This window comes from Musa acuminata, chromosome BXJ1-4, assembly GCF_036884655.1.
Source record: "Musa acuminata AAA Group cultivar baxijiao chromosome BXJ1-4, Cavendish_Baxijiao_AAA, whole genome shotgun sequence".
Lineage (NCBI taxonomy): Eukaryota > Viridiplantae > Streptophyta > Magnoliopsida > Zingiberales > Musaceae > Musa > Musa acuminata.
Genome location: NC_088330.1, coordinates 5,467,619 through 5,486,401, shown reverse-complemented (window position 1 = coordinate 5,486,401; position 18,783 = coordinate 5,467,619). Strand labels below are relative to the sequence as shown.

Below are 18,783 nucleotides of genomic sequence, written 5' to 3'. Positions count from 1 at the left end.
AGTCGCTTCTTGAGGCATCTCTGGCCGCAAATGGAGTCAAGTGGGATTCGTGGAAAACTCCGGGACGCAGTGGGAAACGGTGACTCGTGGGCGACGGTCACCAACTACAGCGACACAGACCGGAAACCTCGTTTCGCTCCTTTCCCCGGCCCATCGACGGCTCCCCTACGCTACCGCAGTTTCTTTTTCTTGTTTCCTTCTTCCTCCGGAACAAGGGATATCCTTCTCTCTTCTTACCCTTCCTCGTAGCCCTGCCACCACCAAACCCTCTCGCTTCGCGGATCGCGCCTTCAGCTCTCGCAGAGCGAGCGGAGGAGCGGTTCCGATCGCTTCGTGGGATCAGATCTACTGCGAATCGAGCGGTTCGTTTGGATCTGATCCCATCCCCATGCTGTCGAATCACCTTCAGAACGGGATCGAGACGGCCCGACTCGTATGGTCCCGCCTGCCCAGCTCCGAGGAGGGCGAGAGAACCGAGATCGAGTTACCCAGCCAGAGCCGTGGCGCTGAGAGCCTCGACTACGAGGTGATCGAGAATTACGCCTACCGGGAAGCGCAGGTTCCGTATCCCCTTGGTTTCTCGTTGTTGTGGAATTAAAGGAATTTGTGATAAATCGTCTTGTGAACACACGATCCTTGGGTTATTCTGGGTTCTGCAGGCACAGAGAGGAAAGCTCTGGGTTTCATATTATGTAGTCCTCAAATGGTTGTTCTCTTTAATCATCGGTATCGGTAAGTAACGTGGATACTGCTATGCAAATTAACTGAATTTTAATTGCCTGATTTAGCTCGATGATGCAGTTTTGGAGATCATTAGATATCCTTATGCAGCCGTGATTGTTCACTTTCTGTGTTCTGTGGACTAGAAGATTAGTCCGATTCATCATTGCATACTTGCGTCTATATTAACACATTTTCTGAAAACCAAAAGTGAAAAATGAATTATGGGGTGGGGACTGTAGAGGGCAGGCTTGCCCCATAGAAGATAAGAGATGAAGTTCTATCTTAACTACTAAACTATGCCTTGTATTGGTGGAGGATTGAGCGTGTAAGTAGATGCTGTCATCTTTAAGTCATCTAAAGCATTCATGAAAACCTGTTGTGACAATAGTATGTCTTCACCCCTAATTCAGAAGTGGCTGTCGTATACACAGTTGTGCTTGGGCGTACCCTCAAGTGGCTTGCACTGTCTCTGGCCCTTCCTGAGATTTTTGCCTTGTTAGTTATGTTAACACAGCAGGTTATCATATTGTGAGACAAACAGTGAGTGGTGATCATAGTAGATCAGAGTTCAACCCTTGTTTTTTTCATCAGGAGCATTGTGTTTTTGTCCTGCAGTTGTCTAATCAGGACTGATTTGTTTTGTTTTTCATGCATATAGCACGTGTAACATACTTGTGTAATGTAATGGGCCTACAAGATTCCACCTATTGCTCACAGAGCCTACCAATCGCAGCGAAGATATAACAATGGGCGTGAATGGTGTGCAGTTAATGTTGTTATTCTGGTTTTTGCTCATAAATGAAATATTGAAATAATTTTTAATAAATTTTATAATAAGTAATATAACACGCATCATAAGAAACACAAAGATTTCATTCAGATAAAATCCATAGGACATAAAGAAACAACTTATTTCATTTTTGTACACCATTTTGACCCTATGGAATCTTTGTGTTCACTGCCATTAATCCCTCATTGATCAGTCATCTAAGATGTATTCAACTTGCCTCACATGGTCCAAACTTAGTTACTCCCAACTTCTTTAATGTTTGGTGCTGAATCTCTTGAGCTTCTCTCTAAATATTTATCACAAATGGTGACTAGGTTAATTATCCGAGATATTATATGTTTGTTTTCTTTTTTAGTTGATGCATTTAGGAACTGGCACATGTATATGAAATGTGAAAGTCCCAAAGCCAAGGACGATTGGCTGATCTGCTACAAGCTGGTTGATCCAGTTGATTGATTTTGCTTCTTGGGTAAACCAAACATAAGGTTAGGTTACTTATAATTAACCATCTTAATACCGTGCACTTTATACATATGAGTTAAACGTTTTGGCCCAAAATATACAAACACTAGCTACAGTGTCAAAGAACACTGTATTTATTTTATGTTTGTTAAGCTTACTGCCTAGAGATTACTAGTAATATGTTCTTGTAATACTGGTTCGGTCAGGTCCCTATACTTTGTTGGCACGATAAGGCGAGCCATGGTCTCCACATGTGGTCTTCCTAGGAATTGGATGTTGTGAAGATGACATCATCAGTAGTTTTTAGGAACCTGAAGGATTAACTTTAGGAAGTTTTCTTTAAGAGAATATTAAGGAAAGAAAATAAAAGAGAGATGAATGCATAGTGATGAGGGAAAACCAAAATGGGTGTAAAGTGGGTGTCTGACAGAAAGAGAATTGTTAGAAGTGAAAAAATGATGGAAAAACATATTACTATTCTATTCTTTATTTTTTGGTCAAAAGGATGTTGTAAGAAGGATGCAACTTTATAAAACAAGGAGTAATCAATTTAATTGTCTTATAGTACCCGGATTTTTTGGAGTTATTTGGAAGTGACAAAAGCCGATGAGGTAGTTAAACTGATTTTGTTTCTTAGTTTTGTGGGGTTGATCTTTACTCAGAAAACATGGTAGCTAATATCTAGTGATGTCATCAATTCATTTCGAAGACATGACTTTCTGAGATATTAGTATTCCTTGATGGGATTTATCTAGATATTTGGAATAACAAGTATTATGTTCTTCAAAAGAAGATAAATTATATAGCTATCTTTTGTGACATTCCTCGTTCAGAGTTTACCTTTTGACGATAAACACATTTACTTTGTCTAGATAAAGGAGTGAGTCGTTACATGATATGAAGCATGTTCAACTCCAAACCACTAAATAATTATTGAATGTGTCTTTTTGACTTTTCTATTATACTTTTCTGGAGAACAAATACTATATTTATCACATGCAATTGTGGATTCTCAATTTTGTTTCCTTATGGTTTTTCTCGTTTACTTTCATCTCTTTGAGGGACTTCATCTACAGCATTCAGTTGCTTTTGCTGAATTTTTTTGTGGCCAGCTATTCCAAATATACTTGACACTGGCTCATTGTCTTCCTTTATATTTCTTGATTTTTCCTTGTGGCAGTGTCATTAATTTAGTTGCATAACTATTATCTTTTATTCTCAGGTACTGGTTTGGCTGCTGTGTTCATTAATCTGGCTGTCGAAAACTTCTCAGGCTGGAAATATGCTGCAACTTTCTCTATAATACAGCACTCATATTTTGTGGGTTTCTTGGTGTACATATTATTCAATTTGGGTCTGGTCTTTTCTTCCGTCTATATTGTAACAAAGTTTGCACCAGCTGCAGCAGGATCTGGTATACCTGAGATTAAGGGTTACTTGAATGGTAAGCATTACCTAACTTTCAAATTGGTATGTGTCTTCTTTTGATTGTCGATGTTGTACCAACTGAAATATATGCAGGAGTGGACACACCTGGAATCCTTCTTTTTAGAACATTGATTGGGAAGGTTTGTTTTGGATTTGCATATTTCTTGTCTGCTGTTTTCAGTGAGGTATTATTGAAGTTTTTACCTCTAGGTTTTTGGAAGCATTGGCTCTGTTGGTGGTGGGCTTGCTCTGGGTAAAGAAGGACCCCTTGTGCATACTGGTGCTTGTATTGCGTCTCTTCTTGGACAGGTACGGGGTTGCTACTTTAAAGGCTAATTTTATTAACTTGTTTTGTTAATATCAAATATTAATTTTTTTTAATATCAAATATTAACTTGTATTATTAACCTTTTGAAGTTTTACTTAAAATAACTTTCCTAGTCTACTCATTTTGTTTAGAAAATTGTATTGTAAATTGTTGCATATTGATTACATAAATTGCATCCTTCCTTGAACCTAAACTTTTATGTTTATGAAAACATGATGCATATGGTTACCAGAAATGAAGCTCATAAAGGTACCTTATTGGAGCTGTGGCATTTTTGCTTTACAATTACCAATAAGCATACATAGGCAAAGTTATGGTTGAGGCAGCAAGCACATATTCTGATGATCTTAAGTGGGCTGATGGTTCCCTTTTTGGTTGATGCTGATCACTAGGAGGCTAGGATCAGTCATGTCCTGAGAAAAAGGGCCAATATCAGTGAAAAATATTGAGATTTGGCAGGACAGTGTGTGCAAATGATGTCTAAACCTCCACTATAGGTCACCTTGATGGGAAGTGGCCAGATAACAGTGGGATCTAGTAGGTAATGAGGCAATGAGGTCAGGAAGGCAAGTGCAGATGATTGAGGCATTGAGCTGGGAACTTGCATGGACACAAGGAATAGAGGGGGAGAAAAAAGATATTTGTTTATAGTTTACATTGGTCAAAGCTATAGCATCAGGGTGGTATGTAGTTGAATTGACCAAAACAAAATTGTTTGGTTTTGAACTGTGTGTTTTAGCTGGTATTGAAATCTTTCATGAATTGATGAAAGTATAAGTCCTTTTGTAACAGAAAAACACATTGACAAATGGGATAATATTTGTTTTTGGATCAAGATACAGCAAAGACAATAGAAAGGATGAACAAGTCGGCTTGACCTTTTCTGAGTTGGTGTTACTTTTATCACATTTCTCTAATGATAAGCATGTATGCGCACTCCATGGTAGGAACATCTAATGGTTGCAAAGTTTGGCACGAGCTGTTGTCAGCCAGTATAACCAATCATGTAGCTAAGGGTGTATTAGTAAGCCCTAGGAGGACATGAAACACTAGATTGGTACTTGCACTATGGTATACTTCAGTTATATGGCTCGGTATGACAATCTATGACACATGCAAATTGCAGGAGAATGGGCACCTGGCAAGGGAAAAGATATCATTTAGAGTTTTAGACTACTTCACCTGGCAAGTAAAACCCCTACCATTTGTCAAACCAGTAGAAACCATGCAAATCTATAACTTGCGATATCCTTAAAACAAAACTTCTCACGAGGAAGAAGCAATGTTTTGTCAGAAAAGCACAATTTCTGAAAGGCGGAGCAGCATTGCAGGAGTTATTGTGATCAATTATTTTATGGATAATGAGAAGAAATGTTTGAGGTAGAATTTGGTATATATGTTAATAATTCCATTCGACATGGTGGTTGTTTTAGCATCTTAATTGAGGTACCATCTTTTTTATTCTTTCTGAGGTTTAGAGAACTCTTTGTAGTGCAGTTTATAGACACGAAAGGAGCTTGAAATAGTTAGTTTATTGAAGTGAACTTGATACATGTGTTTTACAAACTTAGGAGAGGTTGGTAGCTTGATCAATTAAGATTTTTACCTAGACATGGGAGCTAAATTCCAGTGTGAAATATTTGGGTCAGTGGAAAATAGTGTATGGCAAAACCATAAGTGCCTGCAAAGGGAAGCAAAGAACTAATTGGATATTCAAGATGATTACGAGATCAACCTACTTTTGGTAGGTATAGAGAGCATGATGACTTTGTCATTTTGGCTTTTACAGTGCCATTGGTTTGAATGAAAGAACATCTTCATTTCGATTAATTAATTATATGTTTCATGGCATATATGAATGGATGTATACCTACTTTTTCAATACTATTTTTTTGAGACAATACTTGTCCAATATTGAGAACAGTGCATGATATAATTTGGTTCTCGTGGAACTTGAGTGAGATCTTCATTTTTCTTATTCTATTCTTAGATTGAACATAAGTAAGCAATTAAATGGGGTTTCTAAATTGCTCCTGTATAATAGAAGCATGAAAACAGACATAATAATCTGTTTGGGAATAACATTTCTGTTTCTTATTGTAGGAATTTGACTATGTTTTTCTCTACAAACTTCTGAAAATGAAGACATTTCTGTTCTCAAAAGTTTCAGACAAGAATGGCAACCATGACATGCCTTTCACAATTGTCATCTTCTGCTCTCATGTTGATGTTCTGTTTGAATTATGCTATTTTACTTACAAAAAAATTCATGTTGCAATCTGTCCAACTAGAGGGAGTTGTGCCCATCTTTGCAGTCAGTCACTACAAGTGAATGAGAAAATACATATAGGTATGTGTGGAAAATCTTATGCTTTGTCATGTTGCTGCGTAGGCAGCCCAAGCACTAATGTGGGTCTTAGTGCCAACATAAGGAACATAAGAAAACATAATGGAAGCTTTTTTATTCATTTTAACATTGCATAGGTAAGTGCTCTTCAATATTTTAAGGGTATACATATCAATCTTAATTTAAAGGTAGACTAGATGCAATGGTTTTAGGTTGGTTGTAACTTGTAACTTATGACAAGAGGTAATGTTATCAGTAACTATGTGCTGAAGTGGATTCAGTGAATAATTCAGCCTGATGTATGCAAGTTAACTTAAAAACTTTAACATATTTAGGCCGTAAATGAAGGTGCGATACAACATACTTGCGTTAAATTTGACTTTTCAAGTTCATCATATTCTTTAGCCTTGTTTGTCACACCTACTCTTGAATCCCTTCCTGTTGGCTATTGTGACTTTAAACTTCCAGCAATAGCTTATTTTATACCCAACAATAGTGCCAAAAAATTTAATTTGAATAACTATTAGGAGTTTTGATCTTATTTTAGTTTGTTGGAGTAAAATACATTTATTTACTTTGTATTAATCTATTGACCAACTTTTGCTTTTCCTGGCTGTAGGTTGTGTGATTATTTATATGTCTGTACTTAAGTAAAATTGGTGGATATATGTTGTATTTACTGTTATTTTGGTCTCTTTATTTTATTAATACTTGAAAATTCGATCAACTTATTTGTGATCCTCGTAAAACATCTAGGCATTTAAGGACTTCAGTACCTAGGAACACTTGGTTGCCTTGTCAACCTTGATTGGGACTACTTATGCATTCTGTGATAGCAGTAGTTTTTGTTATCTATGTATTTATAATTGTTGATTTATGCATGTCTTCAATGTTGAAACCTTTTCACCAACATTTGTATTTCAGTATAATGACATGCAATCATGAAAAGATTGATCTCATTGCATAAGGGCATCTGATCAACCTCTGTAACATACCAAAATTTGACTTTAACAGTTCAAATTCAACTTTCTATCCTGTGATTTTCCTGTTATGCTTTATCTGAAAACTTCAATTTGAGTAGATTCTCGACTGATCTCTGCCTCCATTATATCATTATTCCATGAAACTTGATCTCCATATATTAACAACATTATCACCATTTATGAGACTATTTAATCATCTTAATTTCATTCTCTTTTGAATTTCTGAAGGGTGGATCCAAAAGATACCACTTAAGTTCCAAGTGGGTACGTGTCTTTGAGAGTGACCGTGATCGGCGTGATCTTGTACGTTGCCTATGTTCTCTGTCAGCTATACTATGTGTTAATGAGATACATTGTACTCCATATTTGCGTTCTTATGTTGCTAGTACCTAGTACCTTTATAGCTTGATTGATTCAAAATTTTCATGTTTTAATCATTTTGTTTTATTAATAGTTTCTTCATTATACACACATATATGTATATATATATATATTTGTATACACAGTCATATATATATGTATTTATATATTTATATACACACACATTAAACTCATATGTACACATTGGTTTATGTATTACACTTCAAACTCACATACACAAACACACCTACATATGTAAGAAAACAGAAGGGGAGATCCATCACACGTATAGAATTACCACGACCATACACATGGCTGCCACTGTCATAGGGAGTCAAAACAAAGACCTCTTCAATTTGAAGAAAGAGATCAACCATTAGGATAGGACCCAGTTGTGTTTATGTTATATTATATATTAAATATAGGTGTTCTTTGGCCCAAGAAAATTCCACATCTAACTGGAAGTCAAAAGAAAAAGAAATCTCATGAAGCCATGTTGTCACAGAAATGTTCAACTATCTCATCTGCTGTATATAAGTGTTTGATATTGACAATATTTGTTTTTGTTTCCTTTCTTAAAATATCTTTACTATATATAATTACCTACAGTTATTCCTTTATTGTTGTACTATGTTGACCTTAGCTCGCATTGGTTTCATCCTGTTTTTACATATGACATAGAATTTCAGTTGCTTTCTGTGTGTTCTTCAACTTTGTTTAGCATGGGAATGTTATATATTGGAATCAAGATGTAATAAAAAACTAAATGCCCATCATTTCAAAGGCAGGGTGTTTGGTGGCTGAAACATGTACACTCTTGTCCTCATTTGTGGTGAGATGCTATGAGTCATCTGAACCATAATCTAGTGTTGCAGTGAAGCAACCTGACTGCTGGACAAATCTCACCTTGTTCTGAGGTGTCAGTTTCATATTTGTCAAGAAAAATGAATGGTGTTGAAAAATAGGTCTGTCGAACTTATTGGCAGCTATGTCATAGTAATGGTGGCAATGAAACAAATATCTCAATATAAATGGGCACACATACATAAATCTTGACTCTTTCTTTCCTCCCAACCCCTTTCATGTGTGCATGTTAGTGAAGTCGAGCATGTAATTGTAAAAATTGAAAAGATTTTTGACAGGTTACCATGTCTATGTGCTAAAATGTGTCAAATTTTTGCTACCATCTGCTGTTTCTATGTGACCAGCAGTCTTCTTGTCCTCTAAATTTCACTTGGACAACTAATTCTTATCATGATGCTTATTGCCAGATGTTTGTTTGAGTGAGGTAATGTGGATCTACTCCATAAATGTTGTACTGATGCTGCCATTCATGTTGCTCTAGGCATTTGATTATTACTTGCACGGTTACAAATACTTGTCTAAGGACTGGTACCGGACCACATGTCTTGGTACTGGTTAGTGTTTATTTTATTGTTTTTTCAATGAGATTTGTGGTACATGTTGGTATACTGCCCAGGAATATTTTATCGTACTGGTTTGACAATGTGTGGAAACCGGTATCACACCGATATTCAACATCTTGTTTACTTGTGTTATTGGAGTATGGAGTCTAGAATATGGACAATGCTATGCAAAATGGAATAGTTGATTATTTGACATGATACTAGTGTTGTCTAAGGAGATTGTACCCGCCAAGCTATAAAGCCCTCCTTCCTCACCTCTATACTGCCTCACACTTTCAGCAATTGACTGTTTTCCAAGTGCCATTCTTAGACAAGTCCATTCCTCTACTGGGCTGAAAAGATAGTTTAAACTTGGTTGCATGGCTACTGATATGATTTGGCTTTTGATCTAACTTTTGTAGTATTGGATGGATAAGAAAATTGTTCTCCAGATTACATATAATAAATGTTTCTTGCTAGTGTTGTTCTCGAGGGGAGGTGCTTTTCTTTGTACTTGTACCTATTGTTTATCATTTGCAAGTTTGGTTCATCTAGATTACATTTCTTTTTGCAATAGGTTTATGACTTTTGCTAAATTTTTTAAAAGGTGACCTGCGGATGTGCAGCTGGGGTTGCTGCTGCTTTTCGAGCTCCAGTTGGTGGTGTACTCTTTGCCCTGGAAGAAGTTACATCATGGTGATTAAGCTAATGTCTTTCTTACTATCTATTAGTTTAATGCTAATGACTATTCTTTTCTTCTTTGCCGCAGTTATGTGGATGTACAGTATTCTATTTCTATGATAGAAACAATCCAACTTTTAATGATCAGTCTGATTTTTGTTTCTTTACAATTTGACCTATAAATATTTTTACAATGTAACTTTGCTCTATAATGTATACGAATGACTTTGGAGTCAGATGCAATTACTTGTGGATGCATACCATAGTCACTTAGAACGAGTACGAACTTAAGATTCTTACGAGGGGTTGAGCATTGTGAAAATGTGGACTGAACAAAAGTCTTGCCTGAATTATAGTGTAGGTTAGATACTTAGATGTTGGCTATATCTGAAATACAGCATCAAAGCAAATATCATAATATGGCTACGTGCAGACCACTTGTCATTTGAAGAAGTCATTTTATTGGAATTTTTTAATAAAAGTTTGTAATGTGTAAAATTGGCACAATGGTGAGTTTGCTCCCCTGGGACCTCAGCAAACACATTTGGATCACTGAAATAGCTATTTGTTTGCATAGGTAAGGCTACATACATTAACCCTAAACTCCACTTTCATGAAGAACTTGTGCACTAGGTCACCTTTTTAAAGTTCTACGATTGAATAAAAGACTTTTGATTTCTACACTTTAATTTTAGTTTTTATTATTGCATGGATGCACATATCGAATTGTTAGATTCTTATATTACTTGAGACTTTCAAATGCACAGGAATACAGAGTTGTCATAGTGGTGTCAACATCAATTTTTAGTTTTGGTGCTTATAGACGAACGTTCAAGATAAAATTGGCTGTTGATTCTCTCTCTCTCTCTCTCTAACCTCAGGTAGATACCTGAACAAAGTTTATTAAGAAATGGACACATATTCATATAGTTTATCAATTAATGGTAGTTTATATCTTTGTTTGGTGAGTTCTATTTAAATCAATATGAAATTCTGTTTTGTTTCATTGTTCATTACTGAGGGGCTTTCCTTTCTGTTGTAAGCAATTATACATATATTATGTTTCCTGGTCTTATTTTCCCCTAAAGGTGGAGAAGCCAGCTTATGTGGAGAGTGTTCTTTACATCTGCTGTTGTGGCTGTGGTGGTAAGATCTGCAATGAACTGGTGCAAGAGTGGGAAATGTGGACATTTTGGTTCTGGTGGCTTCATTATCTGGGACATATCAGGGTTAGCATTCTATCTATTGGCCACTGCCACTTTCTGCTCACAGAACTCTTGATGTGGACTGAACCCTGAATTCTGATAAATGCTTGTTCTGAAGTGGTCAAGAAGACTACTCTTTTCAGGAATTACTGCCTATGGCAATTATTGGGGTTATTGGTGGTCTTCTTGGTGCGTTTTCAATAGCCTTGGATCTCCCAAACTACATTTCTATTTTTTGTATAGCATATCCAGTTGCAGTAATTGGTTCTATGCTCAAACTACCCTTCCATGTTTTTTAATTCTACAGGAGCCTTGTTTAATCAGCTTACTCTTTTTATAACAAGTTGGCGGCGAAAATATTTGCATAAGAAGGGAAATAGAGTCAAGGTAGATTACAGGTTCATGTTGATATTGGCATTTGGCAATAACATTTCTTCTGGAATCTCTACTGCTCCAATGCAAAGTTAAGCTCATGTTTGTGAGCTTGATGTTAAAATGTTATGCTCATTGTCACAGATTTTGGAAGTTTGCATTATATCCCTGGTAACCTCAGTTATTTCATTTGGATTGCCACTTCTGAGAAGATGCAGTGCATGCCCTGATTCGGAGATGAGTCCTGGTATTGAATGCCCTCGTCCACCTGGGACAGATGGAAACTTTGTGAACGTGAGATTTCTATCACATTTCTTTTTTATTTTTTCTATTATAATATAAAGTACCATTACCATATTGTAGTCTGGTCTCTCTATTCTGGTAAGTATTTCTTTTTATCTGTTGTATCTATAAACTTCATTCCACTATTGAACATGCAGTTTTACTGTGCTAAGGATAGTGAATATAATGATCTGGCAACAATTTTCTTCAATACACAGGTGATGTTAGCAGAATGCAACGATTCTTATTATATAAAGCACTTTTATGGAAGCTGGTTTCTTGTCTTTGACATCATGACATTTCTGCTGCAGGATGATGCAATACGCAATTTATTTAGTGCAAAAACGTTCCACGAGTACAGTGCTCAAAGCCTTGTCATTTTTTTGGTATTGTATTTTATCACATTATTCAGTCTGATATATGACATTGTATAAATAAATTGTATCACATTATTCATTCAATGACTAATATCTTTAGCCTCTTTTTTGTATACATTTTAGATTTTGAAAATAAATAACATAATTTCCTTGGTTGTCACCTAATAATGCAACCTTTTGTTTTCCTAGAATCAATTTGTTGTATTCCATACTAGTTTTTACCTTTCAGGAAAGGTAATTTGATGCAGTCTGGAGTTATCTAGAGTTATATTAGGTATCATTAGATATTACATTAACAGAATTACTGTGGTTAAGACTATTGTGATCTATGGACTCTCATCTTTAACCATACCAGCTAATCTTAATTTTACTCTAAAGCTGAACTTAATTAACTTATACCCATATAAAACACAAATCAAACTGAAAATAGAAAATCATGGTAATACAACACTTTATAAACAGGTAATTTAGACCCTAATCTAGCAAATCAGACTTCTCTTTACCTACTAAAAAATAAGGCCTAAAATACAAAAAGAATAAAAGGGAACGTAATTGTAGACCTGACATGACTAAATCTTGACCTAAGTTAAGTACTGTTGGAGTAGATTGAAAACCTGGCTGCATCACAACGGCTGTGCATATAAAATTTCTATGGAGAAGTCTTAATAATTTAATATAGACCTGATTTTATTAGCAAGACAGAACCATACAGGTTTTGTACAGTCTTAATTTTCATAGTCTGGGCTTATGGAGTCTATGGACAATATAGAACAGACTCTCAAACTATGCCCCTTTACAATGGGTCAATTTGTGTATTCACGCCCTACAAATCTGCATGCATGTCTCCAAAAACCAAATTCATTTGCACCAGTACCCTACTGTCATAGTTTGTCCATTAACAAAGTATTTTTCTAACTAAACCAAGGTTACACAAAATCCAAGCAACAAACCTATCTTGTAACCCCTCATTTTATCGATGTAACCATTGTTACAGGGATTCAATCTTAGGACATTAGTGCAATTTTATCCTTGTCATCCATTCTTCCTCTTTTTCATCCTCGCCATACGAGAATCTTGCAAGATAAGCACATATGTACTTTGTCACTTTGCATGACCTCAGACATCTTAAAATTGTCAGTATATCTATTATCCACAAAATAGCTGATGTAAATAAATTCGGTTTTCTTGAGTTTATATGCAAATTGATGAGTTGGAGAAGCAAATATGCAATTAACACGGTATATATAACCCTTCTTAATTATTACACTTAAGTGATACCAATATTCGAGTTCCATTTGTCTGATTTCGGTTATTTTCTTTCAGTGTGGATTTGTTGCTTCCTTTTTAAATTTTCCTCCTGTCTGTTGACTTGACATTTTAAAATTTAAATTAATTTTTTCAGGTTAGAAAAATGAATAAGTTTGATTAGTCTTCATTTCCCCACAACAACTGCTCATTATATATATGATTGTCAATCAACTGTTTCCATTTACTCTTAATTTCTTGTTGCCTTACAACATTGTCTGCACCAAAGCTAACTTGTTCTTAGTCCTGATACTCGTGATTTTCCATTACGTTCTATGTTTCTCGTCTGTATTTTACAAATGTTGTCATCCCATAGAAAGAAACATCAACTTGTATTTACATTATTCTTTTTTATTTGATCATTTATTTAAGTGAATTGTTTGGTTTAAACTAAAGTGTTTAGTTTGGTCTTTACTTGTAACATGAATGTCATATATTTGTTTGAGAAGACCCACCTTTTTGGGGTAGGAGCCTACTTGTTGAAGAATTTAATCTGGTGTTGTTATCCTTGGTTAAATGGATGTTGTGTGGTTTATACTATTCTTCTGGTGTGACTTCTTATCCAACCTATTCTCGACAGAATTGCACATCTTATGCATATTTGCTTGTTTCTTATACTGCTGCTATTTTCAGGTAATGTTTTATTCCTTAGCAGTGGTGACATTTGGGACTGCTGTTCCGGCTGGCCAATTTGTCCCTGGAATAATGATTGGATCAACCTATGGACGTCTTGTTGGAATGCTTGTGGTGAAATTTTACAGAAAGCTTAATGTTGAGGAGGGAACGTAAGTTCTGCATCTTTTCAGTTTTTCCTGTCATTTATTTTCCTCTGTTTCGAGAACATTTCTCTTTCAAAAGTTTCTCCATTTGAGATTTTGATGGCAAATATTTTTTCATTGAAAGTACTATATATGTCATTGTGATGTAGACAAAGCCCTAGAAAGGACCAATACATGTAATAGAGATGAGACCTGAAAACAATATGGAAGATTTGAAGCAGAAACTAGCAAGAAGAGAACAGAAAGGTTTCCTAGTCTATTGATAAAGACAATGTGGGGAGATCCTCGAGCTCAAGGAAAACATATAATAAATAAATGAAGAAAAACATGAGGATCCATTTTCATTAATCTCGAAAAATAAAAATATAGTGAAAACTTTTCCTTAATATTTTTGACAGTCATAAACTTCCCTGATATTTTGTTCATTTTTCTCTCCTTTTTTTTGCTATTTCTAGCAAGAATATACATTCAAGACCCTTCCATGTGACAAAAGGGTAAGAGTGTGCTTTTTCTTGGCTCACTCTGGCTTCCATTGATGCTCCAACTTTGATCCACTTAGCTGATGCCGATGTGGATAAGTTATATGCACATAAACTATTTAATGAAACAGTGGGTATTCATTATTTGATCTTAGCCCTCTTCAAATAATATTCCAAATTTTGCTAGATACTTTAGAATTTTTAGACATGAAAAAGGAATCAATGTAGGCTAGTGATGCAGCACATCTGTCCTAGTACTTGGTTCCCTAAATTTTCATAGTTTGCTAAGACCAATAAGCAAAATTAATGTGAGATTTTATTATTCACTTAGGTGCTATAACATCCTAGTTGACCCCACATTGAATATGAGCTTAGAATTAAATCAATTTGTGTGAGATTTTATTATTCACTTAGTTGCTATAACGTCCCAGTTGACCCCACTTAAACAGTTTAGGTTAGTGGTTTAAGCCTATCAATTTAACAAGTTAATTATCTGATCTGGTTAGATTGTGATAAATGATATCAGAGTGAATCTAATATTGGATATGGTCAAAGGTTTAAGTAGGAAAAAACTATTCGTGAATGGGGCCTGGGACACATTGTGATATGGAGTCACATATCAGCTTTATTCTGGCTTACAAATTATGCTTTGATGAGGATATCAAGCCTTAAAGGGGGAAGATTGAAATATCCTTGTTTAGTCCCACATCTGAATATCTGATATGGGAGAAGAATTGAGTCAATTTGTACAGCTAGATAGGTTACTACTATGCCACACCTCAGCTCATTTCTAGCTTGTGAACTATGCTTTGATGAGGATATCAAATTTTAATTTGGAAAATTATAACACTCTTATTGCAGTCAAACTCTCAGGTGTCTGGTTCAACTATGCAATTTTTCTGAGTTTTTCTAAAGCATTTATTTACTTGATTTTGATCATCTCATCGAACTGGGTCATTACAGTTGTCCACATGATGGTATTGATTATGAGATACATTTGATCCTCAAGATTTATGGATCTTATTGCAGTCAAACTCTCAGGTGTCTGGTTCAACTATGCAATTTTTCTGAGTTTTTCTAAAGCATTTATTTACTTGATTTTGATCATCTCCAAGCATGGGAAAAGTATTGGATTTTCATACTAATTTTTGACCAGAACCACCTAGGAAATCATTGGCCTTGTTCTCTGCAGTTTAATAGTTGGACATTTCTGATTATGAATCATCAGTTGTTGATCATCAGGTCTCTCCAGTGAACTTCAACAATGTTTATTCCTTTACAAGCTTGAATAGGATGGTCCAAGCCATGATTGTTGCACTCTCAACAATTTATTAATCAATTGGTTCAATGCATCCACATAATTGTTTATGTACTTTTTTCCCTCTTCGCTCTTGATATTTGGCTCCTTTTTCAGGTACGCTCTACTTGGTGCTGCTTCATTTCTTGGTGGTTCTATGCGAATGACCGTTTCTTTATGTGTGATTATGGTTGAAATCACAAATAACTTGAAGCTGTTACCCCTTATCATGCTTGTTCTTCTAATATCAAAGGTATATGGGTAATGTTATTCTTAATTAAGCATATTGAATTTAGTGATGGTACTGATATTTTTTCTCCCAGGCTGTTGGTGATTTTTTTAATAAAGGTCTATATGAAGAGCAAGCCCAATTGAGAGGCATTCCTCTGCTTGAATCGAGGCCAAAACTTTATATGCGTAACATGACAGCCAAGGAGGCAAGCAAGAATCAAAAGGTTCTACTTGTCATTAGGCTTAAGAAAAATATAGCCGCAGGCTTTTATTCAGCTTTTTATTTGACATATGACTTCCCTTATGATGAAAGGTCGTATCCTTCCCTCGTGTTGTTAAAGTTGGGAACATTGTCTCTGTGTTACGTAGCAACAAGCACAATGGCTACCCCGTGAGTCAGAACTCTAGTAAATTGTGTTATTCTGTACTAAGTTTGCTTGTTATTACGTTATTGCAGTTCATTTTATATGGTTTTATCCAGGTAGTAGATCAGGGGCAGAATGGAGAGACACTCGTCATTGGTCTCATTCTTCGCAGGTATATCATGCATCAGTCATGGGCAAACTTCATGAAAAAACTGCTTAAATAGTGTGGCTCAGTTGATGTATATCTCTTGATTTTCCAGTCATTTATTAGTACTACTACAGTCCAAGATGGATTTTCAGAACAGTCCTTTTCCTTGCGATATGAGGGGAATCAACAGGCATGTACTTTTTTTTAACCTCTACTTCAGATGCTTTGGCTACTTTGCAATAAAATGATGGTTTACTTCTTTTCCTTTTGTAGACACAACTTCAGTGATTTTGTCAAACCTGTCTCAAGTAAAGGAATGTCTATTGAGGAAATTCATCTGACTGAGGATGAACTTGAGCTCTACTTAGATCTTGCCCCTTTTCTAAACCCTTCTCCCTATATTGTGCCAGAGGATATGTCTTTGGCAAAGGTAAATGAAATTTACTTCAGTTCATTTTGGAAGGCGATTAGCTTCTTATTCATATATCATCTTTGGTGATTAGCTTGTTATATGATATATCTTACCTATGACAGGTGTACAATCTTTTCCGGCAGTTAGGACTGAGGCATATATTTGTCGTTCCTCGTCCTTCCCGTGTTATAGGTTTAATTACCAGGAAGGATTTATTACTTGAGGTAGTCAGCTGAACGATTTTGTTATTTGTGATAACACTTGCTATTTGTATCTATATCTAGAACACGTTTTTAAAACTTCCCGTGTTGAATTGCAGGAAAGTGATCATTCAACAACGATGGAACTTCAATCAACTAGTGTAAGGTCTTGACGTGGCTTCACCTTAGTTGATTCATGCTTCAAAATTTTGGTTTCCCATTTTTTTGCCTCAAGTTTTGACTGTTATGTTTTGTTATCAATCAAGAATCACCAAGTTACTGCTATCCTATGAAGCACAAATATGGATACAAGATAAGATATGAGATAAGGCAGGCTCAAACTTTTGAGTGTTTGGAGAAGTAGGCACAGTATGTCTACAGCCTTGAAATGTAATATGAATTGGGCCAGACTGGCTTAGGACAGACTCCTCTGTTGAGGCTGCCAAAGGAGGTAGTGGAAGAGGGATGGTTGAGAGGAGGTAGTGACCAAAGGAGGTGAAGGGGAGGTTGGGGTGGATTGTTCCGAGGAGAACGATGAAGTGGTGATGGCAGCATCTAGGAAAGGGAGGTTGGGATGAGGTGGAGGTAGGGTTGATTGAGAGGAAGACGATGATAGGACACTCATGACAGTCAATTGAGGTGAGGGGGAGCCGAAAGAGGGAGATGAGTTCGTGAGAGGGGGGAAGGCCAAGCCAGGTAGCTGAGGTTACATCCATGCCTAGCCAGAGTCATACTGGGCTCTTTTAGCTAATGTGCTCACACCAACACGACCTTGGATTTGGGCCAAACTGGACCACATGGTTGTGCCAACATGGTCTTGGATTCTGGGAAAGTGCCTATGTGCTCGTGCCAACCTAGCTTTGGATTTGATCATCCTGTCATGGCATGCACACCACAAAAGCTACACCTTCATGGACCCAGACTTGAGTCCATCATGGTATTTGTACATTGATACTAGGTCAAAGCTAAATTATGGAGGATAGCCTAAACATGATAGGCTTAGAGAACCTGGGAAGAGTTAGTGAAAAGAGGGGATTTAAGTAAGATAAATTTTCAGATATATCCTAGCAAATATATTTATCTTAATAATATATCTTTTTCGGATAAACTTGTCATATGATTTAGTTTTGGTGTAAAAACCAATCATAAATCTTGTGTTGTATGAAAGCAAAGAACACTTGGAAACATTCTTTTGGCTTCTATATGATCATTGTATTTCATGCCATGTTAATCCTCAGCATTGCTTTCCAAGCATCAACCATTTTATCTGATCGACAACTTAGTGCATCGACCTGCTATTATTGAAAATCCAAGGCGGATTAACATATGTGGTGTTATCCTTGCAAGCAAATATGGTCACGAGGAAAATTGGAATTATAGGCAGAAATTTTAGGTTTTTGATATCATATAGCCTTTTGCTTGTATATGCTAAGAAATGTTTTTTTTGTTGCTTTGTAGATCTCAGCATCCTCTTCTTGATAGTCTTCTCAACCAAGAATAAAAGCTTTTACGGTTTACAGACTCTCTTTGTTTGCATAACACATGCTACCTTCACGCAGAGGAGCGCAATATACCGGTTAACTCTGAATTTGTAATACTTTACGTCGATATTTTGGTCTCTCGTTGCATCTTTCTTTACTTTAGGGAGTGATGGTCGCTGCAGTTGGCTGCGGCCATCCGATTGCCGAGAACAAATGTAGGCTTCTATAAGCTAGAGGTTTATATTATTTGATTCTTACTGCGAGGTAAAGGGTTCTAAAATTCTGCATTGTATGTAGAACACGTTGCCCAATATTTTTGTTCACTCGATGCTGTTGCCATGA

At 36.1% G+C, this 18,783-nt stretch overlaps 1 protein-coding gene across 4 annotated transcripts; it reads left to right on the top strand.

The window, feature by feature from the left end:
• On the top strand, nucleotides 1–18,783 carry LOC103980805 (chloride channel protein CLC-d). Of its 4 annotated transcripts, none has more exons than XM_009397312.3 (23): nucleotides 1–559; nucleotides 660–732; nucleotides 3,198–3,419; nucleotides 3,497–3,543; nucleotides 3,614–3,712; nucleotides 7,290–7,364; nucleotides 9,435–9,523; nucleotides 10,597–10,737; nucleotides 10,832–10,902; nucleotides 11,021–11,100; nucleotides 11,230–11,379; nucleotides 11,526–11,585; nucleotides 11,679–11,753; nucleotides 13,683–13,834; nucleotides 15,722–15,857; nucleotides 15,928–16,059; nucleotides 16,149–16,226; nucleotides 16,317–16,372; nucleotides 16,461–16,538; nucleotides 16,622–16,778; nucleotides 16,883–16,984; nucleotides 17,080–17,126; nucleotides 18,419–18,783. In XM_009397312.3, the coding sequence occupies exons 1-23, from the start codon at nucleotides 389–391 to the stop codon at nucleotides 18,459–18,461; spliced, it is 2,334 nt and encodes a 777-aa protein (XP_009395587.2). In that variant the 5' UTR covers nucleotides 1–388; the 3' UTR covers nucleotides 18,462–18,783. The 4 variants fall into 4 exon arrangements, with proteins under 4 accessions (XP_009395587.2, XP_009395586.2, XP_009395588.2 ...); XM_009397313.3 differs by having other exon boundaries at nucleotides 31–559; nucleotides 17,080–17,121; nucleotides 18,426–18,783; XM_018825344.2 differs by having other exon boundaries at nucleotides 31–559; nucleotides 17,080–17,121.